Source organism: Corylus avellana, chromosome 8, assembly GCF_965113065.1.
Source record: "Corylus avellana chromosome 8, dhCorAvel1.hap1.2, whole genome shotgun sequence".
NCBI classification, from domain to species: domain Eukaryota; kingdom Viridiplantae; phylum Streptophyta; class Magnoliopsida; order Fagales; family Betulaceae; genus Corylus; species Corylus avellana.
In genome coordinates, this window is record NC_142497.1 from 3,774,375 (window position 1) to 3,802,369 (window position 27,995).

A 27,995-nucleotide genomic window follows, 5' to 3' on the forward strand; every position below is an offset into this window, starting at 1 on the left:
CACATAAAATACATAATTTCCTAGAAAAGACTTATATCAGAGAAAGATAAACATACCTTTACATGTACACGTTCAAATGCCATCTCAATGTACACAATGCAAAAATTCCTAACCATTGGAGCAGCATTGGCTTCCGAGTATAATTTCCACAACTCTAACAACGGCAAACCAATCTCAGGCTGATGTTTCACTCTCTTGTTCACGTGACTCAAGATTTCAAGAACCTATCACAGTACGAAGAAATTAGTAACTTGGAAACTAATTTGATCACTTGGGATGTGCAGGGGTTGGATTACCCATAAAAGGGGAGTGTTAAAGTATAGTTAAAGTATATCTTGCAAAGAATATAAAGAGGATATTGTCTGTCTACAAAAGACTAAATTAGGGATATCTCTATGGGAACATTTAAAAGTTTATGGGGTCTTTTTTTGTGGATCGGATGCATCTTGATGCCGATGGTATGTCATTAATGCGGGATTAATAGGTGGTAGAGATGGTAGATGTCATACAGAGAACTTCTCAATGTCCTCGATTAAAAATGTGATTAAATTTGACCCCTTGTGGGCCTTATGGGCTGGTTGATGACAAGGTCAGGTAACTTGTGGAACAAATTGAGAGAAGCTTTTAGATAGATAGAGGGTTGCTTGGTGCTTGGTGCTTGGTAGGAATTTCAGCATTAATTCAATTTCCTAGTGAAATAATTGGCACGATAAGTTTGCTACCACCATGAATGAATGTTTTGCTTTTATCTCGAAATTAAATGTTGTTAGTTTTGTTGAAGCTGATTCTTTCATTTGGACGAACAATCAAGATCCACCATCAATGCCATGCATTAATAAATTCTTAGCTTCATTGGAATGGGAACATTACTTGCAGATACGATACAGCATAATCTTCCATGACCTATATCAGATCATCATCCCATTTTTCTTGGTTGTGGGGATTTAAAAAGAGGAAAGAGGGCTTTCAAATTCGAAAACATGTGGCTGCAAGGGAGTGTTTTGTTGACAGTTCAGGAATAACAGAATAGATGTTCATAATCTACCTAGTTTCTTGTTTGAAAAGCTTTAAAAGAAGACCTGAAAGCCAAGAATAGAAAGGCGTTCAGGGAACAAGGAGTTAATAAGAAGGAGATCTTAGATGAGATTCTGCAATTAGATGTGAAGGAAAGAGGTGGAGGGTTGTCTCAAGATGAAAGGTCTAGCAAGAAAGAGCCTCAATCGGAATCAGAAAATTTCTAAGATGGATGAGATTTATTGGCAACAAAAAATCTAGGGCGATAATAGAAAGTGCAATTTTGGCATGTTACTGAGGCAACACAAAGCACTAATAGCTTATTGCAAGCTACTTAAGCACATTACAATTGCCCCTAAAATAGCATCCAAGCTCAAATGAATATGTTAGTATGTATGGTGGAATTAATGCCATTGCAATATCTTCCCACTCCCCAAACTTTATGCATAGCAAGATATGCAACAGAAGTGAGGTCGCCAACCAGCTAATGTCTACCAGCGTCAAGAAATTCTTATAATTTCACGTTTTAGTTTAATTTTGTAAAAATAGTACACCTCCACACAGTCTAATGTACTGGAGTTGCAGCATCTATCTGCCAACCTTGAACATCCTGACCCATATCAGATATATAGCCTCAGTATGAATACGAAATTGTTAATATTGCCAAAAGAAAAACCGCAAATTTTGACATTAGCGAGTGAGAAAACTAGCTATAATAGTAAAAAACAATCCCAATAGTATGAATTCTAAAAGAAGAAAAATTTCCCACAAATTAGATAATACCAACAAACCCAGCAGAAACTACACACAGCATAGTTCATACAAATCAAATAATCTCAACCAACGCTAATATACATAGACAGCATGTATCTGTATGTGTAAGTATTTATAGAGAGGGAGAGAGAAAGAAGAAACCTTGTTGCGGACGAGTGGGGATTGAGAGGAAAGGGAGGAAATGGTGAAGGGGAGAAGCTTGGAGAGCAAAGGTTGGAGTTTGGAGTCGTCGCAGAGAGCCAAACGAGTCAGCATTCGATCCAACATCTCTTCTATTTCGGCATCGGATTTTGCAGGTGTTCCCGAAATGGAAGACGACGATGACGACTCCGCCATTTCTTGTTCTTTTTCAAACCAAGAGAACGAAGCCCAGAAGAGGGTTGAGAATTCTGAGTTCCCCCTTCCTCAAGTCAAGTAGTTTGTACTTGTAGAAAGTAGAAACTAGAAAGTACCTCTGTGGGCCTGATGGGTTGCTTCGTGTTCGAGTGGGCTTCTGCAGGCCCATTCTTCGTTCATAGCGTAACAGGTGCACACATGGGTATCCATTCTCCATGGACCTTTTTGGAAGTGAGCTTAAACGAGGCATTGAGGTATTTTCAGTTCAAGATTGGGCTTCTGCTTCCCAACTGCAACTACTTTGTATCGTTGGGCCCTAAATTCAATGCCCAGCCCGCATCAAAATCTGAAGAACATAGGACACTAATTATCGAGACTCGAGAGATGTTACACATTCATTTATAACTCATCTCTTTTGTAAATTCATCATTATCGGACTTACATTAGATCTCACATATTCAATTACTTATCTCTTGTCTTACAAGAGACGAGCAAAAACGAAAACATTCCTTTTAAATTGCATTTGGTATTGTGATTTTATAGACAAAAAAATACGATTTTAAGCCAAATCGCATAAAATAGATTATTTAGAATTGTGTTTTTAAAATATTGCGATTTGAAAATTTCATAAATTCGGTGTTTTCAAATCGCCGATAAAAGCATACTTTTTTGAAAACACACAAAACTGCGATTTTAAAAGTCAAACTGCGATTGTGTCAAGTGCTTAACTGCATTTTAAAAAATCATGTTTTTAAATCGCACTTTTTTAAATTGCAAATCCAAACATATCCTTAATTACCACCTAACAGCTTAATTATGTTTTTAATGGACATTGAGTGGTTGAACTTGCGCATGTCAAGATTGGTTGTTGGGGAAATTTACATGCAATCACCCACCAGTATATTGATGGGCACTTTCCAAGTAACTTTTAAATTAATCATTGTTAAAAAAATAAATAAATAATTTTTAGAATGTCACGTTAATATTATTAAATAATTATAAAATATAAATATAATACCCGTCAGAAGGGGCAAAGCCAACTGTCATTTGGTTTGGCCATCTTAAAATTTGATAAGTGATAATGACTGTAGGACTCTAGCTACCAAAATAATTTATAATTGGCTTGATTGAACAAACAAACCCAACTGTTTCAATAAAATGTATTACTTCAATTATGGAACCTCTACCAACCAATTCATCCATGTGATTGTCCCTATTAATTCTCATAGAGTACTCCCCAATATAATATTCAGTTCAAATGATTGACCCATTTTGCTTTTCTATCAAACCCAGAAGTGCATTATTGTTTATAAATTATTTGATATACAATACAATAGTAAAATTATTCTCTAACACACAAACATGTCTCAATGAAACTTTGAGGAAAAAAAAAATGGAACTTAAATGAAAGAATTCAACCTTTTCTTCATAACAAACAAACAAGCCCTAACAAAACCAAAATCCCATTTATTGTCCTGTCCATGAGCTTCCAATAAGTTGATAATGAGACAGACCCAGATGCTTCTTGATCATCACTTTGCTGTAGGGGGTGATCAAAATTGGATGGAACAGTAGAATCCGGTACCGATTCGTCATCGCCGGCACTGGGACTTATCGGTCCGGGGGATTCTTCATAAGGGTTTTTCAAGCTCGCCGGCAACCCTTGTCCATGAGTGACATTAATTTTGAAGTGCTGCCCATTCTTGCATTGTTCACCATCGTAATCACCTGAAAAGAAATATGTCATCCCTTCTTTGAGCAGAGGAACTGCCACCGAGTCTGGATGTGGGCTGGTGGCTGATGGATCGGAGCTAGACCATTGGGTGGTGTCGTTTTCTTGTGCATCGTCATAATCACAAAGTTTGTAGGTGGTCAAGTTATATGTTTGCACAACTGAATGATTATTATCCGTGTTGAAAACTGCATTAAGAAAATGAAAATTTACATTAAGAGAGCATTATAATTAATGAGTCTAACACGTTAATTAAATGAGTTGAATTAAAATTGATCTATATAATCTTTATACTTATATCTTAACACAATCTAAACTCAATACACTAACACGAATTATCATCTTTATTGGTGGCACAGTCGAGGTTTTATATGTGCTTAACCAAAAGAGCTAATAATATAATTTTGGAGAAATTTCACTTACCCTTCATGAAGTTACGCGCCTTTTTCAAATACTCCCCTAATATTCAAAGTCTCTCACTTTGGTGTATCAAACTTTGATTTCCTTCCATTTTTCCTCTTTCATTACATATTGCAGTTAAATTAAACGATGAAATGAGTAATTTCCGTAAGGGTATTTTAGTAATTTCACACATTTCCATTAGGATTTAACAGAAAATCTTAACGGAAGGGAAAAGGTGGAAGGAAATCAAAGTTCGATATACCAAAGTCAGAGACTTTGAACATTTGGGAGTGTTTGCAAAAGACGCGTAACTTCATGGGGGCAAGTGAAATTACCGGTATAATTTTTATTCTTCATAATGGTATTTTAGACTCGACATGCTTTTGTTCATTTTACACAGAAATGGCCTTTACTGGAGTTGCCGACAGTCGCCTACCAAAGGAGAAAAAAAGGGGGTGGTGGGGGGTTGCAGAGAATACTTGCAAGAAAAGAAAGTGTTTACCGACAAACCAATCTATCTGACCCGATGGAAAGGGTTTTTTTTTTTTTTTTTTTTTTCATGTGTATGTAATTATGTTAATTCTTTATGCAACTCCATTTATTTATTTTTTCTCAAACTGAAGCTTTAAGAGCTAACAATACCCATTATACCCTAATTAAACAGAGAAGAAAAAGTAACCTAAAAAATAACTCTTTACTTATAAAATTACTTTACACTCATTTATTACACCTATTTTATAAAGGTGTTCTTAATGGTTTTAATGAGCGTAGAGAGTAAATAAAAGGTATCCCACTACAGCTGAGTTTCATGTGCAAGTCTCATGTAAAAGTACAACATGTAACATCACATGTGCTCTTTTCTTAGTGCTTCTTTTCTTCAGCTAGGCTCTTCTACTAACTTCTATGTGACATTGGGAAAAGCAACACCATGTGTACTAGAAAACACTACTCCACAGCTCTGCTCCCTCTTTTTTGGCAGAGATAATGTGAGACTAACAGAAAGTTGTACACAGATGTAATGTGCATGCATTTCCAGAAGAAAAGGAGGAGGAGAAGTGAACCCCAAGATTTCTTTTCCCAACTCAACTCAACTTTTCAAAAGAAAAAAAGAAAAAAGAAAAGGAAAACTAACCAAAATATGGAAATTACTTCTGGTATCATAGTATGGAGTAGGAAAAGAAGAACAAAAAAACTAACCAAAACATGGAATTTTGATTATAATATCAGAAAATTTTGGAGAGGTCTCTTGACTTCATATTCCATTAATTTGGTAAGGAAGTCTAATACGTAATAACATTGAAAAAACAGTTGTAAACTTGAAAACTTCAGGATTAGATCTACATCTAACTAGAGTTATTGAAATTTTGTAAATCTGGGACAGAAATTATATAAATTCTATGGATTACTTCAAATATCAGATATAGTTAATAGAAATTCACTAAAAATGCACAGGTTGCAGGCATGACTGAAAGGAAAAAAACTCCAAGAAAAGGTGGTAACTAGTCAGTATGAAATATGTGTTACCACAAGCTGTAAAAAGAGAAATAAACAGAGAAGAAGTAGAAGCAAGCAGATTTTGCAAGTGATGGTTTTGGGTGCTTACTGAGGAAATCTCCCAAGCTGAAGTTCTTGCCAGCAACCCATTTCTGGTAATTGACACTTGGCTTCCCCAATTTGTCATACCAACCCAAAGCATCACCCACTGTGTAGTTCTTGTAGGCCTCAACAGAAGATCCTGAAAATGAGAGAAGAACAGAACAAGAGAGAATGAAGAACAGAAGACCCACAGAGTACCTTCTCTGTTCCATTCTTCTTGGGGTTTGTGAACTTCTGGTTGTTAAGAGCTTCCGAGGAATAAAAACAATGGCACTGCAGTGCTGACACAGTAGCAGCTCAACTCTATCTATCATCTACAGAAGACAACTCTGCTTTTATAGCAAATTACCAAAATACTCCCCCTTCTTTAAACCTGTCCTAATCATTTTTGGTTACTTTCTTTTACTATGTTTGAATAAAATCTCTACATACTAATATGCTATGTTTTGGTTGCTTTCCTAACATAGAATGACATCCACTTGAACGCACCGACATGCATACAGAAGCTGTAAAAAATGACAAACTACTTTTTGAACTGGTCTATAGAAACGCATGGACTGCATCTAACTTGTCATGAAATAAGGCCTCCTTTGGTTGTTTTTGAGGTTGCTTTTGAATTTATTTATTTGTTTTTTTTTTTTTTGAGTTTTTTTAATATATTTTGAGAAAAATATAATTTAGCTCTCAAATTACCAATCATTTTTATTTTAACCCTCTAATATTTAAAAAGTGATAAAATAGCCCTTAAACTATCAAAAAATTGCAATTTAACCACTCCGTTAGTCAACACCGTCAAATAGGATGAAAAATGCAAAATGACATTATTTTTTGAGGTTAAGTTACTAAAATGTCCTTTCAAAAAAATCAATTTAAAAAATGCCCACAAAAAATGATGTCGTTTTGAAAAAAAAAAAAAAAAAAAAAAAAAAGGGTAGTTTAGGGGTGGCTTGCCGGCCACCCCCATGGCCTATGGGGTGGCCGGCGAGCCATCCCTAAACCACCATTTTTTTTTCCTCAAAACGACGTCGTTTTGAGGGGCATTTTTTAAATTGAATTTTTTCTAAAAGGGTATTTTCGTAACTTAACCTTGTCAAAATGATGTAGTATTGAATTTTCCATCCTATTTGACAGTAATGACTAATGGAGTAGCAAAATTGCAACTGATTGATAGTTTGGAGGACTACTTTATCACTTTTTGAACATTAAGAAGTTAAAATAAAAATGATAGGTAATTTGGAGGGCTAAATTATATTTTTCCCATATATTTTTACTTGGTAAAAAAAAACTGTTGTACTGATGTGTGCAGTTAATAGTCTTAACAGTCACTGGCAAATATTTTTGCTTTCCTTTTTTGGATTATATCAAAGTAGGTTGTGTGGTGAAGGAAGATTGTCTGGGTGGAAGACGAATCTGCAAACATGTGATAGCAGCTGTATCATTGCTTTTTGCATCCTAATTCATGTGATTGATTGATACTCTTTGATGTTTTTGTTCTTTTCTTTTCTTTTCTTTCCTGCATATGTAATATATAATAATATGTACATGAAAACATAAAGACATCTAATTAATTTTGTTTCTTTTATTTATTTCCTTTTTGTGGTTGGTTGTTAATTTTCCAGCTATTTGAAAACTAAACCATTTAGTATGGTCTGGTTTCCTATGAAAGAATTATATAAGCATGTCCCATGTTTCCTTTCTATGAGCCCTGAGGAGCCCATCACACAATAATATTGCCTCACTGCCACTGGTGTCATTATAACAATGTCCTTACGTGGGATAATACTGACCTCTAAATTCTGACATTAATAAAAACAGAGTTGTCTATAGTGAAAGTTCAGCAGAGTGTAAAGCAAATGGTCTAGAATTTTGCTGGAAAAAGATGTACCATTTGAAATCTTGTAAATTTCTCAAAATAATTTTAATTGAGATTTATAACTCCAAGGGTAATTATGCAATATTATAATTTTCACGGGGCATTACTACTATACCTTGACAATGACTTACAATGAAAAATGCTACAAAAATTACTTACATCCCTCATGTTTGATGTCATTTTTGAGCTTGTGATATGACCAGTTTAATATCTTTAATTAGGGATATGTATCTTCTTCCTCATTCCAATCAGCTATGATACTATGACTTCAATTAATAACTTGTTTTGCAAGACTTTTTCCAATGAATAACCCAAGTAGATTTCAATTAGAAGATCTCAAACCACCATGAAAGTCATCCTAGACCACCTTTTCAAAGATTGCATAAAAGTGATTTGTGGGATGCCAAAATATATGTCACGCCTATATGGTAATAGTGTTGTATTTATTCATTTTGGGTGGACTAACATAGTCATTTGTTTAGTTTTAGGTCCATAATGGAATAGGTCAATTTTTGTGAACACATGAATAAGTTATTTATTCTCACCCTATATAGAAGTGAAGTTGGCCCATTAAACTTCATTCAGTTAATATGCAAAAATTAGAGTTGAGAGTTATAGTCTCTCTACATACACAACACGAGTATTATTATGCACTTTCAGGGCATTTACAAGAATTTCATCAAGCATATATTGAAAGTTTATCTCCAAATTAATGGAGGTATGTATAATTCTCATAAGTGGCTTATACATGCTATGGAGAGAGAACAAAATTATTATTGTATTATTCTAACAAACAGAGTTCATGAGGTGCACACATTTCTATATCTTTTTTTATTTAAACCTCATATATAGTAGTACATTGTATTATTAAAGAAAGGAATTCATGAGCTTCTCATCTGGTTCTTCAGTCAGAGGTGCAATCGTTTATTTCAAAATCTGAGTTGTTTCTTCATTGTCATGGCAGGATCGATCCATTCTGTGTCTTAGATTTGTCCCTGACTCTGCAGAAGTGTCTTTCTTGTACTTGTACCATGACGCCCAATAGAGATAGTTTGCAAAGTTGAGGGTGCTAAGAATGGCTAGGAACCAATAAAAAAGATTCAACTTGTTATCATTCAAGTTATTGTAAGAATTCAATATATATTAAATGCTAATTAACAATAAAATTAGCAGCGGAAATAATTTAATATATATATATGTACCTCCGGCCATTGCTTTGCTCAAGCCAATTGAAGAACAGCTTCACAGAAACAAATCTGGAAAACAAAAAATATTTATTGAGAGGTTCTTCTGACCTATGCCTACCAGTGAGTGCCAATTGATGGAATACACAGGCCTTATTTATAGGTAGGTCAGGGGACCCTCAATTAGAGCTGTTACCTTAATTATTCCTCCCATCAAGGAATAAAAAATCAATCAATACAGCTAATTGATTCCACAAACATTAAATCATTAATTAAATCAAATACTTGTTCCACAAGAATTAAATCAGTGATTTAATTCAGAATATTTGATTGACATAATAAGCTTCAAATTGGAATAGAATATTGAACACCGTAATTTTATAATTACAATAATATATGTGACATAAAGGGACATACTTAAATGGAATTTCTTACATTCTCCCACTTGGCCCTTATGACACATAAATTCCTTATGGTGTTCAGTTCTATGATTTGGCCAATACTTTATCTATTCCAACCATTCATGGAATCCTCCCACTCATTCAAGGAATACCACACACGAATCATGGCGGTAAAGCTTTTATATGATAAGCTGTCCCTTCCATGTATCACGATATGTAATATCTCCCTAAATGAGTACTTTATGGATAATGTACTTTATGAATGAACTTCCTATAAGTCATTCGGGTCCAACTTTAATTTTATCCCCACGGATAAAAATAATATATATATGCGCACAAAAATCTTTATAACATAACTTTTATGTCTATAGACCAATTAAAGAGAAACTAAGCACAAATGAATTAATGAATCTCATATATTCCACATGACTTTATACTTTCTTTACCGGTAAATCTTTAGTCATGGGATCTACAATCATCAATTCAATACTTACATGCTCAATAGACACTTATTTGTCACTTAATGTTCTCTTTCATAGTAATACTTTATGTCGATATACATACTTCTGCTTCTACGCAGTTTATTCTTAGAAAAGATAACTGCAGTAGAATTAACTCAGAAGATCTTTTTGGGTCTAACTATAAAATCGACAATCTTGAGACCTTTAACAAAAATGTCTCAACCATAATGCCTGTGTACTTAATTCACAGCATGTAATGACTTTTACTTTCATGGTAGATGTAGCAAATACTGCATCTTCAGTACATATATACTGAAGTTGATTATCTACTATCTACACATTTAGCAAAAATCAAACTTGAATAAACACCACCAAATGGTAAGTGTATCTGTAGTTCTTGGTTTATTGCATATTCCACAATACTATATTGACCCAATAGTCCAACTGCTATTTCAATGTCAGGTCTAATGTAGACCTGTGCATACACATGGAATATCTGCCTTTGTTCCAATACATTTTGGGACATTATCCCCCTTAATAATAGGTGCTACTGAAGATTCATAGTTCTTCATTCTGAATCTCTCCCAAAACTTTAGTGAGATGAACTTTATGTAGCAAACCTAAATTAATGCTTGCAAGCAAAATATTATCTATATACAGGACTAAAAGAAATGTAACTTTACTCCCACTGACCTTAAGGTATATTCAATGATTAACAAGGTTCTCAATAAACCCATGTGAGGTAATAACCTTGTAAAATTTTTGTATACCATTGATGAGAGACATATCTTAGTCCATTAATAGATATCCTTAATTTGCAAGCTTTCTGACTGTTATTAATAAAACCCCTTAAGTTGTCTTATGTACACCTCCTCCTTAAGATCCTTATTCAGGAAAATTGTTTTTCACATCCTTTTGATATAGCTCTAAAACAAAATGAGCTACTCATACCATGATAATCAATGCCTTCCTTTTGAGTAAGATCATTGGCTACAAGTCTAACTTTATATCGTTCAACATTACCCGGAAGCATCCTTTTAGGTTTTATAAACCCATTTGCAGCCTATGGCTACAACTCCCTTTGGTAAGTCAACAAGATTGCAGACTTGAATTTTAGCCAAAGATTTCATCTCCTCCTTCATGGCATTGAAACACAATGTGAAGTTATCTCCACCCAAAAAGATGTGAAAACAAATTTTGGATCGTCCTTAGGTCCGACATAAAAATCAGATTCCTGGAAGTATACAACATAATCACTAGAGATTGTTGGTCGCCTTATTCTAGAGAATCTTCTTAATCCTACTTCATTTACTTTTGACAAAGTCTGAGTAGGTTCATTCTGAACTTGTTTCTTATGAGTTGACTGTTCTGAAACCAATTGTGCTTGAAGATAATCAATTTGATTTTGCTTAAGCACAGTCAAACACCCTTCATGTGAAGGGGCTTCAGTCAACTCTTGTGCTTCTTCTAATTCAATCCCTTGAGAATAAGCACTCCTACTAAGTTCAACGTCCTCTAGAAATTTTGAATATTAGACTCAACAATTCTAGGATTAAATGAAGAACAGTAAAGCCTAAACCCCTTGAAGTTTACTATATAACCTATAAAATTTCGCTAGTTGTCCTTGAAGCTAATTACCTTAGGTGTGGATTATAAATCCTCACTACAGCAAGACAACCCCATATGTGTAAATAATTTGAACTTGGTTCCATTCATTCCTTAATTTAGGTGTCTTATGGACAATTCTGAATGGAATCGAGTTAAATGTATACACAGCGGTTTTCAAGGCTTCACTCCATTAGGAGAATAGAACATTACCTTTCATGTCCCATTTTCGTGTACCTACCATAATACTATCTGCCTCTATCAGATCTTACGATCTTGATTTTATTTTGTTTTTGTTTCTCTACTTCTACCTTATAGGTACTGGAAGCATTAATGCCCAAACCTTATGATTTAGAAGATAGAGATACATAAACCTTATATGGTTATTACCGGAAGAGATAGGATATCTCTAACCATTGAGGCAAGAAGTATGGAAAAGGTTACACTTGTACATGATCTCAAGAATTTAAAAAATCCTTTTGTTGGCACCTTTATTGGTATAGTTGGTCTGCTTTTCCTTAATGCAATCCACATAAATACCAAAGGTAATAAATTTCAAGAGTCATAAAAACTCTATCATTTATCGACCTTTTATTCTTTATAGAGATATATTCCAATCTCCAATGCCATAACATAGAGGATTTTCTCATTCATATGACTCTGCTTTATGTCAACATTTATATGCAAGGATTAACTTTTCCAAAAATTGGGATCTAGATCAATTTTAAATAGACCATTAATTTAATATTCCACCCAAAAAATTTTAACAATATTCAAATTTGATTTTAACAAACTAAAATAGAAATTAAATTTCTAAAAGAATTGTGGAATATATAAAAACATTATTAAGGTCAAAATGACATAACTGAATTTTTAAAATTAATCTATAGATCCTAACAACCTCCAATTGTAAATAAGTATTATTTAGAAAACCCTGCATTATGTTGACAACGTGGACCGCTAAACCAAATTCAATCCACATAGTCCTTAGGAGAGTCAATAAAAGAGATTCATGACACACTAGGTGTATGAGATTACCTTTATTTTAAGTCATTTATAATACTTTATGCAATCATTCTTTATATGCCCATAATTTTTCTTAGTGTGAGAAAAACAAGTATCTTAATTGCCATAACACTTTGTTGGCACCTTGTTCTCATTCATCAACTATTGGACATGGTTGCCTATAAAGGTCTTTCCCTCAACATGAGTAACTTTCTGGATTCTCATGTCTTAATCTCTCATCTTCTTGAACACACATGATCAGAAATTCCTTAATTGATCAGTTATCCTTATGTGTGCCACAAGATATTTGAAAAAATATCATATTTAGATGAGAGAATAAAATTGACCATAATGACTCAAAAACTCAACCTTTAGGGACTTTATAATGAGCTGTTATGTCCTTCATTTCCATAATGTGCTCAAGCACATTTTGAAACTGTAAAAGGTTTTACTTTAAAGCTTTTCTATTAGGGTGCAGACCAAAGCCTTATTGGAACTCACTAAATGTTCCTCAATGACCTTTCTTTGGCCTTAAAACATTAAGGAATAAAACCCTAATGCTTTCCTTGATATGAGATTTCATGAACGTTGAAACTTAAGCGATTTAAATTACTACAATCGTTCATGTTTAATAATCTCATGTGGCGTACTTGATTCCGTGGGAGAAGGTGATTCTTCCACACGAAACGCCAATTCAATCTCCAAACACCCCAAAGTGAAAAACACATTTTTCTTTTCAGTCAGGAAAAATTACCACTAAGAATTATTGGAACATAAAATACTAATAATTAAAGCAGTAGGAATACATCCATTAACCAAGAAAAATTATATACTTTAATGCTATGAAATAACCTTATTTAAATTAACCAATGTTAATTTAATAGTAAATTTCAACCTACCTGTGGGCAAAGGTGCATCACGCATGAAATTTACTCTTTATTAATAAGACTAATAAATTTAGCATTAATAAATAAAATTTTCCGTACCTGTGGGCCTAAGAGAAATTTTATTTTCAATGTTAAATTTACTATCTTATTCTAATTAACTCATAAAAATAAAAACGTCCCTGTGGGGATTGGCAAATTAAATTTATGAATTAATTACAACACGATGTTAATTTTCTTTATGAAGTTCATATATATAATCTTGATGCAATTATCATTATAAAATCGGGATGCTGTGGCTCTCCCAAAAATTATTATGACAATTACGACTTCATTAACATCGAATTTATTTAAATTAACCAATGCTAATTTAATAGTAAATTTCAACCTACCTGTGGGCAAAGGTTGCATCACGCATGAAATTTACTCTTTAATAGGACTAATAAATTTAACATTAATAAATAAAATTCTCCGTACCTGTGGGCCTAAGAGAAATTTTATTTTTAAAGTTAAATTTATTATCTTATTCTAATTAAATCATAAAAATAATAACGTCCCTGTGGGGATTAGTAATTAAATTTATGAATTAATTACAACAGGATGTTAATTTTCCTTATGAAGTTCACATATATGATCTTGATGCAATTATCATTATAAAATCGGGATGCTGTGACTCTCCCAAAATTATTATGATAATCACTACTTCATTAACATCCAATAACTGTATAGATGTCACAAATAAAGTTTCCAAGAATAAAAGACAAAACCATCATATTAGTGGGTAAATAGTATTTTTCCAAAGTACAACCGGATAGTGTCCCAGATAAGTGAGGGGGCGCACAACGGCACACTTAAGTCCCAAGACTTACCTTGCCAGAGCTTTCCGATTGCAATTTTGGATAGTACCATAAACATTCACCAACACATGAGGCTTAGTTAATTATTCTCAGGTCCAGGCATCAAACAATTTATATTTAAACAATTAAAAGAATAAATATATCCTTAAGTTCATGCATTAAAGAAACAATAATTTAATACTGAACAATTTAAATCATAAGATGAATAAAAATGCAACATAAAAGCATAATAACATGAATAGCCTAATGGTCTTGAAGTGACCTTAGGCCCTTTATACCTTAAGAACCCAAGTTCTAAACCTAATAAGCCCAAAACTTGTTTCTCCCCTTTTTTTTTTTTTTTTTTAAACTGAATGGGTTATCAGGTTGGGCTTCCTTATTGGGTCAGCCTTTGGTTTCTGTATTGGGTTGGCCCAATCGGGTTAGCCCACTTAATAAACTTTTTTTTTTTTTTAAACTGAATTGGGTTTGGGTAAAATAAAGCCCATACCCAATGGCCCAAACCACTAGACCCGGTTTCCTTATGGGTTTGAAACCCTACCCGGATCATATTTTCCCCAATCCGAAAATACCCAATCCCTAGCGCCGCCACCCCTTCCCCTTCTTCCTCATGCGCCGCCGCCGTTCCTCATGCGCCGGCCACCAAGGGCCGGCGCTCCAGCCAGACGGCAGACAACCCGTGTAGGGATGCCACCGTCATTCTTCATGGGCGGCCGTGATGGATCGCTCCTCACTGTACGCGGCAGAACGCCGCTAACGGCAGGGGAAACTGTGACGCCATGGCCACTGATTCGGCTACCAAGGTGCACGTCGGTGGCCTCTGTGGGGTACGAAACTCGATTGGGAAAGTATAGCCACGAGTATAAACCATTATAAAATGAGAAGCCTGGGGAATTTTATGAACAATGTTGGATATCAACCAGAGGAAGTCTTCCCGGTTCACGGAACTCCTTTGGTCCGGCAGCATGCCTTCTGGGTCCCGTCAACAAGCATTACTTTAGAGTTGCAAAGAAACTCCAAATTATCTTTCTCAATGCTTCACCGTATCCTACTGTTACTTTCTTACTAGTGCTCTGGTGGCACCCAATATGGGTCTAATGGTGGTTTGGTCAAAAGTGTTGTTTGAATCAAAAAAACAAGGTAGTATTTGCAAAACAATTCAAATATAAAACTCTCAAACATTGTTAGAATTGCGTGCCTTATTTTACCTGTATGTTTCATTTTGTTTTAATAATCATTGAAACAAATATATCAACAGTAGACATATAATAATGCTAGACCGAGCAAATATAGCCTAGAGAAGGCTCTGATACTACATGTAAGAATTCAATATATATTAAATGCTAATTAACAATAAAATTAGCAGCGGAAATAATTTAATATATATATATGTACCTCCGGCCATTGCTTTGCTCAAGCCAATTGAAGAACAGCTTCACAGAAACAAATCTGGAAAACAAAAAATATTTATTGAGAGGTTCTTCTGACCTATGCCTACCAGTGAGTGCCAATTGATGGAATACACAGGCCTTATTTATAGGTAGGTCAGGGGACCCTCAATTAGAGCTGTTACCTTAATTATTCCTCCCATCAAGGAATAAAAAATCAATCAATACAGCTAATTGATTCCACAAACATTAAATCATTAATTAAATCAAATACTTGTTCCACAAGAATTAAATCAGTGATTTAATTCAGAATATTTGATTGACATAATAAGCTTCAAATTGGAATAGAATATTGAACACCGTAATTTTATAATTACAATAATATATGTGACATAAAGGGACATACTTAAATGGAATTTCTTACAGTTATCTCCATGCAGCCAACCTTGTTTGCTTGGAGTAATCCTCTTGGTGATTGAGTTTACAAGGTCGACGAATATACTGCTCAAGAAGTAGCCGAAAGATAGAGACAAGTAGGTGAATGAAGTAGACAGTGATCTCATTCCTGATGGACCTTCCTTGTAGAAGAACTCCAGTAGTACCACAATGGTGAACATGTCAGCAATTCCAAAAATGCCGTATTGGAAGGAAAGCCAGAATAGGCTTATGGGCTGCAAGGGGTTTTTGTTGGCCTGGTTCCTTCTCTTCACTTCTACAATGCCTGCTACAGCCATTGAAATAATAGAGAGAACGAGTCCCACTGTAACTCGTTGAAGCTGTGTGATGCCGGATGGATGGCCGGTAAGCTTTCGAGCGAAAGGGACGACGACAAACTCGTAGATGGGTTTGAGGATGGACATGAAAACCAGTGGTATTACTGGTATTGATGCTGTAGGGAACTTGTATGAGCCAATATAGGGATCCGTGAAGTACCCTTGGTGCACTGAGAATGTTTGCAGCTGTGCCATGCATGTGTTCATGATAATTGTGCTTGCTATAATGGGCAGCATCCTTGTTAGGATGTAACACCTCGGTCCCATATTGGAAAGATGAGAAGAAACCCACATAGAGTGGGTAGTTTATAAAGATAGTCTGGGTGCTAAGTCCCACATTGCCTAGTTACTAGGTGAAACTGGGCTTTATAATGAATTCTAGGGAAACTCCAAATTGACTAGTCCTTTTGGAGTAATAGCGCAGATGTGGCTAGCGCTTTTCCCTAGGTCGTTACATAGGATCTTGACTTCTTCAACTTGGGTAACTGTGCAAACTTTCCATGGCTCTGGAGTCATGCCTTCATGAAGAATAGCAGCTTTATCAAGTAACCTGGTTCAGTAAAAGCAGTCACATTGGCATATTGGAATCATTCATTCATAGGCATTAAGAAGAGCAAAACTAAAATTTTGGGCCTCAAATTGTAGTACTGCCAAGAATAATCCTAATAAAAAATTATACAAAATTTGGATGTGATGACTGCAATTGAGAGCTTTACCATTTAGGAGTGAAGTTTCTACATACGGATAGAAGAAATTTGGTTATTTAAAATTAGCATTAGGATTAATTATGAATTCTTATCAATTTAGGTGACATCCTATTGTATATTATTTAAAGGCCATCTTGTTGTTAATAAAAAAAAATTGTGAATCTGTGGTATTTTTTTGCCCTGAGTGGATTTTTGTAGTCTCTTCTACCCAAAATGAGTTATTGTGGCGTTCTCCTACCCGAAGCGGAGAATTCTTTTGCTTGAACAATTCCCTTAACAGTGTAGATTTCTATCAATACCATTACCTGAATTGGCTAGTATGTGAAAGCTTTTCTTCAGATGGATCTCTATCTTCATCATTGATCTCATACAGATCATCAGTATTTTTTGGTATTGACAACCTTCTGTTTCTAATTGCAACCACTATAACCTGAAACAGAGAGGCAAATTATTCTTAGAAATAGTGAGATATGTTAAGTATATTAGAGAGAGAGAGAGAGAGAGAGAGCAACTTGTGCAATCTTCAAAAAAGGGCTTCTCCCTAGGGGTTGGAAGTTGTAGAAGGACTTTCCAAGAGCAAGAAAGATGAATCCAACAAGGGCAGCCATCGTGCCAATAAAAAAACCCCAGTACCAAGCTTTGTTCATGCTAACCCACACAATCACAGTAACTCCTACTATGGATCCAATGGTTGTACTTAGTAAAAACCAGTTAAAATAACTTGCTAGGTGCTTCTTTCCTCTCTCCTCCTTACGATCAAACTGATCAGCACCAAGTGCTGCAATAGACCCCTTTACTCCACCTGCACCAAGTGCTAATAGACAAAGGGAGGTGTAAAACATGGAAGCTTTACCACCTTTGACACAACTTGACTTGCGACAAGGATCAGGATGCATGTCTTTCGCATAAGCTTGAGTAGTAACCATCATCAAAGCCTGCAAGTGAAAGCATAAATTAAAGGATGTAATGGATAGATAAATAAAAGAGCAAATTACATCTTTGTTATAATGATTCCATTAAACTTCCAATTCAAATAAGTGATCCTATAATTAGTTTGAAAGAAATGTTTTGATATAAACTATAGAGATGGAAAAATGATTGAAACACTCCTATATCTATCTAACCCATAATCAAATTAATTTCACAATCATTTCCTAATTAAACTTTTGCTTTTTATTTGTGTTTTTAATGAAAATCTCTTTGTCCCTCACTCTTATGTCCTAAATTTTTTTAATATAGATGTAATGGATAGATAATGAATCTTACAAGTACTTCCATAGTTCCAAATGTCAAACATGTATGGAGTCGGCTTAAGTAAGTGTCTGAGATGAAGCCTCCTAGGACAGAGAGAAGCCAAACTGAACCCATGAAGTTGGTAAGAGTGTTTGAAGAAGCGGATAGATCAAATTGCATGACAAGCTTAAAATACAGAACCATGGTTGACATGTTAGCTACAAATCCCATATTCTCCAAGGCCCCCAACACTACAAATCACAGAAACAGTAGTATGAGCAGTTAGTCCATGCAGGATCACATCCGTAAGTACTTTACCCTTGCATTGCTATATTTCATTTTCAAATATTAAGAACATTCTTACCAAAAACGAACATGCGAGCCAGGAATCCACCTTTTCTTTTGCCCCATGGGCTGAAGAGCATATATGCTTCCTTTGGATCCTAAATTTAAAAAAGCAATAATCAACAAATGAGATAGCAAGTCTGCTAAGAGTACTATGGTTTTTACTATATGGTTTTCTTAAATTCATGTGACAGTTCATAATTGGTAAAAATGCATGACTTGTCAATCATACACTCTCGATCATTTCAACAACTACGTACTGTCACGTCAATTTGCAAGGGAATTGTAATAATACCCAAAAAAAAATTCATGAGAAAGGTATGGAGTTGATAATAGGATGGCTCAACACATACCATAAATTAGAGCTTCTGATGAGAAAAGAGTTGTTAGTAGCTAGCTAGCTAGCTAGCTTAGGAAGATACAAATTGCTGTGAAGTGGGTGTGGCTTTTGAGTGTAAAACAGACTGAAGGCTATTTATAGTGTGAAGAGCAACAGATTCTAGCCATATTTACTACACCAAGCTGCTAGACTTTGTTATGAAATTTTAGAAGTTCTTCTTTCTACGACTCTAAATTAATAATCCAAAAACTGGTTTTATTCCCTGCCTTGTAATACTCGAAGCTGTATATATCTCTTTCTCCTGATCAGTGTTGGACTGTTATTCATTTCATCATATTTTTTATACTTTTCTCCCACAATTCTGGACTCTTATTAGTATTCTTTGAATATCTTCCCCCTCTCCACAAATTGGATCCCTACTGTTACACTAACACCATTATTATTCTAAATTTTAACTTCTCTTTAATACAATGACAAACATTGCTACAATGTGTGTTCAGTACAACCAAAGGCATCTCCTAGTAGGACATAACAGCTTCTTGGAGAGGATTTCCAACACACCCACCTCTCCAAAACAAAAGAAAGAAAAGATTAAAAATCAAAAAATAAAAACGAAATCAGAAGCACTAGTCATTATGTTTTATATACATGCCAGCTGCAGGAAAGCTTTTACCACTCTCTCTCTGCTCTTCATAGGTCACATGGCTTTCCACACTTTTTTTCTTTTTTCTTTTGCGTATTTTCATCTACCCATTGGCCAAAAACTGACCTTGGAGGATAAGCATCTTTGTATAAGAAAAATCAGAAGCCAAATTAAAATATTGTGGGAATATATTGATTGTACTTTGACAAAAAGAGACATGCTATATATACATCATTTATGATCCTTCTCACATCCCTTTACTTTTCAAAATCACCATTGAATATGTGAAGTCCACATGTGAGATTCACATGGACCTACCGATCCAATGATAATTTTGAAAAGTAGATGGACGGAAGAATGACCATAAAAGGAAATGAACCATTAAAGTATCACACCTCCTCTTCTAGTTAGCAATTGCCTAAAAGTGGTTGGTTTGTGGATCACACTTGTAGCCAGGGCGGCCCAACCGCTAAGCGAGTTAGGCCGGCACCTAGAGCCCCAGATTTCTAAGGCCAAAAAAAAATTTTAATAAGACCAAAAAAAATTTACATAAAGGCCCTCAACATGCTTTCTTGAGGCTCTCAACATGCTTTAAAAAAAATATTATTATTTGTTTATAATATCAAGGCTCCAACATGCTTTCTTTAGGCCTTCAACATGCTTTACAAAAACAATATTATTATTGTTATAATATTGAGGCTTTCTGCACAACGGGCACGAGGCCCTCAACAGTCAATATGTTTTAAAAAAAAACAAATATTATTTGTTTATAATATCAAGGCCCTCTACAAAATAAGAACGAAAAAAAAAAAAAAAAAAAAAAAAAAAAAAAAAAAAAAATCTAAGAATCCCATAGACTTGTCTATTGTGGTTATTTTGCAGAAATCTAGCCCCTCAAAAAATATTAAAATGTTCAACTTTTCACATTTCAAAAATGTTAAAATGGTTATTTTGCAATCTACGAAAATGCTAAAAGACAAAAATAAGTATACTTAATTTAATTTAAGTATAAAGAACAAGGAGTAAGGGGGCAAAATGGTAATTTTAGTCTCAAACAAAAAATCACTAAGTGCGGAATCGGTGCTTATTAGGTAAAGATCTGATGCCATATTAAAATAAATATTATTTAATTAATATTTAAATATTAAAAAAATATGGCCAATTTTAAAGTTTTGCCTAAGGCCCCCAAATATATTGGGACGGCCTGCTTGTAGCCCTTTTGTCTCCTATTCAATTTCTGTCCCACATCAGTTAGAAGCAGGAGTACAATTAGGTTTATAAAACTACCACGTCTTCTCTTCCAATCAGCAATTGTATGAAAATAGTAAGTTTGTTGGTCCCATTGTAGTTCTTCTCATCCCTATTTTACTTCACCTATATCGATTGTGCTTTTTTTTGTTGTTGTTTGTTTTTGCCCCTATTTTTCCTAGAAAAGGAAAAAAGAATGGCTTCCCCCATCCCACATGGGTGATATACACCCTCTCAAACGTCGCATCACTCAATTATGATGAGCCATATAAGATATTAGTGAAGATAATCATTTTCTTAACACCATGTTTAAGAGATATGGAGGCCTAGAACACCATGTTCATCATTGGTACGTATAAGATGTGGTTGAATAGGTATTGCAATAAGGAAGCTTTTCGTTATGCAAAATATGCAGATTAATTAAAACGCTGTGGGTTGCGGCTCTGCCTCTGCCATTCTACTATATGACTTACCCAAATGGGGATCCCAAAAAAGAAAGTAGAAGCTAATTGTCAAAATTACTTCTTATTGAATGTGCTCAAAAACACAAAGTTTTAAGACATTATTCCCAACCGAAACAGGACACCACACAATAGGTATCAAAATTCTGTCCAATCAAGGGGATGGACGGCAATAGCTGGCACATGTCTCCCACATTCAAATGTGTAACATCACAACAATCACAATTCCATTATCTTTGGAGGGAGAAAAGAAGGTGGAAAGAAGGAGATAACAACAAATGAGTGGAATCTTCCCTTTACTCAAGTTCACTGGACCATCCATGACTGGTGCTGATGTTGGCAACTCCTCCTCCATTCACCTTAACCTTAGCCCCACAGCAGCCCTTTCTATGATGCCCCTCAAACTCAACATCTTTTCCACCGCCGACTCCATCCTTTTTTCCAAGCTCCAACCTCCTCTCTAGGAACTCCGAATTCTCCTTCCAGACCTCTCCATTAGCATAAACTTCCTTCTTCCATATTGGAACCGAAGCCTTTAACTCATCAATCACAAACTTACAAGCATCTAAAGCATCAACTCGATGAACGGCCGAGATTGCAATGAAGACACTTGTTATTCCAACTGGAACCGGGCCCAGGCGGTGAGCAACTGCGATGGAGTGGAGATTCCAGGAGGATCTAGCAGACGAACAAATGGATTTAATGCATCGGATTGCCATGGGTTTGTATGCCTCATATCTCAGCTCCAAGACTGTTTTGCCTTCAAAGCTGTCGCGTGTCGTGCCGGAAAATGTTGATATAGCACCGGCTTGTGGGGCGGTTACATAGTTTATGTATCTGGCGAGGTCAATTGGATTATGCTCGTCCAAGATTTCAACTAGAGTTTTCTCCTCAGGGGTCATTGTTTTCTGACTGGTGGACTGATCCAGAGATTGGAAGGATTATGCGAACTTATACAACAAAAGTAACAGAAGCATATTGTTCCATGGTCCAGACCCCAGATGGATGCAATATCAGCCACACTTTTGCATTAGAAGACGAGACAAAAATCTTCCCTTCTAAAATTAGAATATCAATGTTATATGACTCGGAACAAAATCTTTCTTAAAGAAAAAGGTTCGGTGAGCTCGCAGTCAGCGATTCTTTGGCTCTTGAAGATTGGAAGAGGCAGTTTTCATCTTAACCTGCACAGAGCTAAGCATTTTAGAACTTAAACAAAGTTGCCAAGGTAATGTCACCATCACAGAGAGTGGAAATAATACAGGACCAACCATCACAAGTGTCCCATTGGGCAGATCAAGTTTATTGACATTAACTGGGGAATCCACATTTAATATGTGAAAAGGGCAAATGAAACTTTTTGACTTAAAAAACTCTATTTCTCAAACACAATCTCAAACATACTCTAAGTTTATCATTATTTAACTTAGTCAATTTTTATAATAATTGATAATAGTCAACACAGTACGCGAACCACAATAGGGCCGGTGCGTTTGATAAGATGTCTGTCCTTCCTGCATCATTTATGGATGTTCTTTTCTCTTCCTCATTAATTTGCCAACACAACTTCAAGTTCTACAGAGTTCTAGAGTTTTATTGGAAAAGTATTGGTCATAGGTTTTTGTCTTTTTGTTAAAGTTCTACTGAGTTTTTATAACTCTATTGCATATTATTTTTATTTTAAAAAAAAAGGGGGGTTTCGCTCTGCTTAAATGGTGTGTTGGAGAGGATTAGAGGAACATTTTTAGTTTTTTTTTTAAAATAAAAAAATAAAATTGACATAATAGTAGAATAGAAAGGAAAGCGAAAAAAAAGTCATATTGCCAGGGCCATAAAGTCATATTGCCGGGGCCCTAGCATAAAAAATAGCACTCTTATAAGGAATTTAAGATTCTTTGGGGTTGCCAAGGAACCCCCAAGTGTTGAAAGGGTAGGTCCACCCCTGTGAATGGCCAAGCGATGTCTAAAGACCAACTTAATCCATGGTTCCAACGATTTCAAATAATGTTGTTTCAATATATGGAATGAAAGATATATAAGGATGAGAATCTGAAAGACAAATAAGGCAACTATTTAAGGATGAGAAAAAAAATTACATAAAAAGTGCAATGATCAGTACCAATACCTATATAAAAGCTATTAACAAGAAACTCCCAAACGTATGCAATATCATTGTCAAACATGATATGTCATGAATATAGCACATGATTAGGTTATCAGACAGAACTTTATTTCAGCTAATGACATGTAAAGATCACATACCTAGGCAATGCAGCTCAATATCATAAAACTTGAGGAATAAATAAATATATCTAAGCATACACCCTACATCACAGCACAAATACTTGAGTCAATCAATAATGCAGAGAAAGCAATATTGAATAATACAAAACCAATTCAAACATAAAAACAAAGACAATTTTAAAAGAAGATCTGCAAAAACCAACGTACCAGTACATGTTCAGAATTATTGTGATTTGCATGTGCATATATGTTTTTCAGCTTAAAATGAAAGAAGGCTTGCGCACAATAAAATAAAATAAAATCTATTGAACAATGAGCAGACTTGCGCACTTTCATTGACCATAAGCATAAATTCTAGCTCAAAAAGCACTTGCATGGCATAAATTGCCAAATGCAAAACATATATAATCAATGAAGAACCAAATGCAAACACAAGCAACAAATATTTGGAATACAGAGCGAGAAATAAAAAACCAAAATAGTTAGGATTTACAGGGCTTTAGTTAGTACAGCAACTATAGATAACATAGAGGCTCACTTTACAATCTTCTTTTTGATAAATAATCGAATTATCATTAAAAATGTAAGGCGCCCCCAAGTACACAGGGAGTATACAAAAGAAGCCACCTAAGATTTAGGAGACAGTCTAAACATTACAACCATCTAAAAGGAACTAATGTTAAGTATGATGAACAACACCTTCTTTTTCTTCTATCACCGGCTAAATGAACAGGATCAAGTAGACTAAAGAGAAAAAGAAAGAATCATATATCAATCAATGAAACTGGTTTGCCATTAGATCATGATCTACTTATCAGCCAAATATAACAGTCGAAGCAGACACCATAAATATCGAAGAATGAATTGTTAGTCAAATAATGAATTTTTTTTTCTTAGGCATGAAGCTAGATAATGATTCAGAGCACCAAATTTGTTTAATGTTGGCAGTTTCAATAAAGGTTTACCAGCCCTAAACATGTCTCAATTGCTTGGCCCCAGCTAAAGAAAGATGCCTTGTGAATGTTTTAGAAAATGTATGTCTAGAGAACCATGTTTCAAAGTCAATATTGAGTTTGAATGTTTCGAGCATAGCAATCATCTGAAGTGAAGCATGGACCTGCTATCACAAGCATCTTCAAATAAGCAAATAGTTTAAAAGTGACTGTTCTCATTGAGTGATGCATAATGAAAATTTTTTTTTTTTTTTGATAAGTAATAATGCATTAAGAGCGCAGAGGGGCGCAACCCTAGTACACAGGAAGTATACAAGAGAGCGACTAAGTAGGGGAGAAAGAAGAAGAGAACATAAAGAGAAAATCAGAAAATTCGATCACTAAAGGAGCAAGCCATCCTGCTGTCCATGTGAATAAAGTGTACAAAAAGAAGTGAATAAGATCCTCTAGGTTCCTCGACAAATCCTCAAAACATCTCGCATTCCTTTCCTTCCAAAGACACCATAGGAGACACAAGGGAGCCATCTTCCAAACCATAGCACTACTAGTTCTACCTCCCGCCCACCAACTGGCAAACATCTCCATGACGCTTCTATGCATAATGAAATATTTTGTCCACAAATAGTTCTACCCCCAACTATATTCATCCTATGTAATATCTCTTTGACTTTTGCTTCACACATGTTTCTTAGAACAGGATTGATGGTTTAAGCCACAAATGGTGGCCAAAACATGTGCAGATATTGGGCCTCAACAAGCATTTATACGGCCCAACAAACAGGTGCAAGTTGTTTCTTATGGCTTGAACAACATTCTACCCCAGCAATTGTCTCCCTAATCAGAATGGCAAGAAAATTCTCATTTTCATATTTACCTTAACCTTTATTCAAATCCAAAAGAAATGGCCAAGCTTCAGTCATAGCCATGAAATGCACAAGCAATTAATATTGTTCATCAATTCATCCATCAATTACAATACTGACTTCCTTCTTCATCCATGTGCTTTTAATGCATTCAACAAGATATTTGCTTTCTCTTTTTGAAGCAAAGTCTCTTCAACATATTGTAATTGGGGCGTATATTATTAGATTTTTAGCAGCAAAGAATACGAGTGTATTTATTATATTATAATAAATAATTTTACTATTCTTTAATATTTACTTTAACATTTATTATATTATGATGAATTTATTATTATTATAATGAAAATAAATATACGAACGTATGTACTATGTAGTATGGATTTCACACAAGTTCAAGAGGCAAGCCAGCCGCACAGAACATCCTGGCATCCTCAGCATCTAAATGTTCCTTAGCCTCCAGGATTGATGCTTTTTCTATGCTCGTGCATTCTTCAACCTTCCTTTTCTTTGGCTCAAAAACTCCTGCCTAGATGAACCAATGGCAGATGCCCCAAAGCAGGGCTTGCACCAGGAGATGATGATGGTACACTAAAAGCAGGTGTCAAAGGAACTAGTTCAAGAGGAAAAAATTCTCTTGAATATCTGAGGTATCATTTTGGAGCATTCTTAAATTCCCAGACCCGGTATTCTTAGCAAGTGAGACATAGTTACAATAGAATCTACAATTTCCTCCCCACAAACCCATCTTGTCTATTTTCATAACATACTTCCAAGCTGGGTAATATCATCCTGAGCTGTGTGTGGTACTACCACCAGCAGGACTCATATTCCTATAACAGTAGGTGCAAGTTAATCCATTGACAACCATCCACAGCATAAAGATTTTCACAAACACCCACAAGAAAAAATTGGAAACTTTCTTGTTTTTTTTTTTGATAGGTAGAAACAATTGGAAACATAATACTTTGAGGTTCTGAAATTGCCTTTGGATGCACAAAATTGGAATTGAACTGGAATTCTAATTTGTGGAACTAAAACTCAATAAATTCAGAACTCCACAGAGTGATATTCACGTTGTTCGATTGTTCCCAGAATCACTGCTTCGGAATTCTAAATCTTCCGTGTGAAATTTTGGATTCTCAAAGAAAAAAAAAAAGGTATAGAATTTGACTTAATTTTCAAAAAAAAATCTAAAAAACAGAGCTGCTGCTGGTTTGCTCTGCCAAACTTTTTCAGCATACCCGAGTGTTGTATTTAAAACATAGGTGTGCTGGCTAAGTCACCTTGCACAGCATGCAACATAAAGGCATTTTTTTATAGGTCTCGAGTTTTTATTGAAACACGTATTCAACAGTTTTTTTTTCTTTTCAAACAAACGATATTCTCTTCTCTGCTGCTTCAATTTTATTGCAACCCATATTGTATCGATCTTTTCTTATTAATACGAACCAAACATTTAAGAAACATTACAACAATACAAAACACAGAGACCCTTCAAGGGAATTAACGAATATTAAACAAAAATGGAGCTGCCCAAAAATTCTAGCAACCAAAATTATGAAAAATAAATTAATACAGAAAGAAAATTTTGAATACCTTCGGGAATAACGTGGGCTTTGTTGGGATTCCTTAGAAATTCTTGTACTTGATTCAAAAGAGGACTCTTCTTCTTCTCTTGAAATGTTCGAGTCAAGCAGAAACAGAGGTTTAAGGAGTTTTGATCACCCAGCTTTCATATTCCACCTGTCTTTAAAGACATCTCCATCGACCAATCAAACAACACCTAGAAAGAACTTTGATTATTCCTCGCCCACCAAGCTCTCTCTCATGGGTCGGTGGCCACTCAGCCATCGGCCGTGAAAGAACTTTTTTTTATTTATTTATGAAAAAATATTCTTCAAAATGAGAGTCCTTTCCAGCCGCCCAACTGCATTCGAAACCCTAACCTGGGCCTCCTGTGTCTATACTATACGGAGTTTCTCTTCGCCCTAAAAAAATGTCCAAAACATAACCTAACGGCAAATTAGTCTTACACTGGCCGCTTCCACCAACAATTTCCGAGTATTTGTCCGAAGCTCCAAGACTTCTGAGTATTTTTTTTCCCCACTTGGCCATTTCACCGGCCGCTTCCACTGATGTTAAAGAAAGCATCGCATTACCTCCGGTCCCTCCCCGTCCGTTTCGTTGTCCCCATTTAACCGCTTTAATTAGTTTTGTCCACTCATAGGCCTATAATCATATCTTTTCTTTTTTCTTTTTTTTTTTTAATTTAATGAAGACAGTTTATTATTTTGTTATTTTCTTTTTTCTTTCCTCTTTTTCAAAGTTGTTTGGAAGTATTTGAGAAGGCATTAGGGTAAAAGGTGAATGAGGATAAAACCAATGTCTCAATGGAGTGAAAATGTTTTTTTTTAATCTTTTGCGAAGTTATTGCAATAGACATGAATAGTTCTATGCTTAGGGCCAATTTGAAATTGCATTTGAGTGACCTAAAAATACTTTTAACACTTAAAAAGTCTGTTTAAAAAAAAAAGTATTCGTTTGATAAAAAAATTATAAACTCTTTTAAAGGTCCAAAAAGCCTAAAAATAACTAAAAAAACACTTTGGACAAAAAACTTAAAAATGAAGCTTTTACCCAAAAGCTCTTTTTGACTTAAAAGCTCTATTTATT

At 35.0% G+C, this 27,995-nt stretch overlaps 4 protein-coding genes across 5 annotated transcripts in view; all 4 read right to left on the reverse strand.

The window, feature by feature from the left end:
- LOC132163226 (ARM repeat superfamily protein) overlaps positions 1-2,173 on the reverse strand; it is a 42,316-nt gene extending 40,143 nt beyond the window's left edge. For both annotated transcript variants that reach the window (XM_059573434.2, XM_088518703.1), the window contains exons 1-2: positions 1,930-2,173; positions 57-224 (exon numbers count right to left, since the gene is read on the reverse strand). In XM_059573434.2, coding sequence (XP_059429417.2) covers positions 57-224; positions 1,930-2,124 — 363 coding nt within the window. In that variant the 5' untranslated portion in view covers positions 2,125-2,173. The remainder of the gene's footprint in view (positions 1-56; positions 225-1,929) is intronic.
- A 1,356-nt stretch (positions 2,174-3,529) lies between these two features.
- Positions 3,530-6,336, reverse strand: LOC132164006 (early nodulin-like protein 18). The gene is made up of 2 exons (XM_059574411.2): positions 5,862-6,336; positions 3,530-4,044 (listed from the first exon to the last, which is right to left on the reverse strand). The coding sequence occupies exons 1-2, from the start codon at positions 6,166-6,168 to the stop codon at positions 3,551-3,553; spliced, it is 801 nt and encodes a 266-aa protein (XP_059430394.2). The 5' UTR covers positions 6,169-6,336; the 3' UTR covers positions 3,530-3,550.
- Positions 6,337-8,651: 2,315 nt separating this feature from the next.
- Positions 8,652-18,814, reverse strand: LOC132163890 (protein NRT1/ PTR FAMILY 4.5-like). Its single transcript, XM_088519086.1, has 9 exons — positions 18,803-18,814; positions 18,590-18,668; positions 18,259-18,476; positions 17,505-17,927; positions 17,298-17,422; positions 16,748-16,835; positions 15,937-16,534; positions 11,077-11,084; positions 8,652-8,831 (listed from the first exon to the last, which is right to left on the reverse strand). The coding sequence occupies exons 1-9, from the start codon at positions 18,812-18,814 to the stop codon at positions 8,652-8,654; spliced, it is 1,731 nt and encodes a 576-aa protein (XP_088375212.1).
- Positions 18,815-21,310: 2,496 nt separating this feature from the next.
- On the reverse strand, positions 21,311-27,995 carry LOC132163427 (molybdopterin biosynthesis MoaE family protein). Its single transcript, XM_059573712.2, has 2 exons — positions 26,919-27,995; positions 21,311-22,446 (listed from the first exon to the last, which is right to left on the reverse strand). The coding sequence occupies exon 2, from the start codon at positions 22,162-22,164 to the stop codon at positions 21,559-21,561; it is 606 nt and encodes a 201-aa protein (XP_059429695.1). The 5' UTR covers positions 22,165-22,446; positions 26,919-27,995; the 3' UTR covers positions 21,311-21,558.

What these genes read in the sequence shown, in the direction of transcription:
- LOC132164006 (XM_059574411.2), bottom strand. Translation starts at nt 6,168, where the DNA reads ATGATAGATAGAGTTGAGCTGCTACTGTGTCAGCACTGCAGTGCCATT. An exon ending in CAGCTTGGGAGATTTCCTCA is followed by an intron (nt 4,045 to 5,861) that starts GTAAGCACCCAA and finishes TTCTTAATGCAG; the next exon opens with TTTTCAACACGGATAATAAT.
- LOC132163890 (XM_088519086.1), bottom strand. An exon ending in GGCTCGCATGTTCGTTTTTG is followed by an intron (nt 18,477 to 18,589) that starts GTAAGAATGTTC and finishes TGTGATTTGTAG; the next exon opens with TGTTGGGGGCCTTGGAGAAT. An exon ending in TCACATACTAGCCAATTCAG is followed by an intron (nt 16,836 to 17,297) that starts GTAATGGTATTG and finishes TTACTGAACCAG; the next exon opens with GTTACTTGATAAAGCTGCTA.
- LOC132163427 (XM_059573712.2), bottom strand. Translation starts at nt 22,164, where the DNA reads ATGACCCCTGAGGAGAAAACTCTAGTTGAAATCTTGGACGAGCATAAT.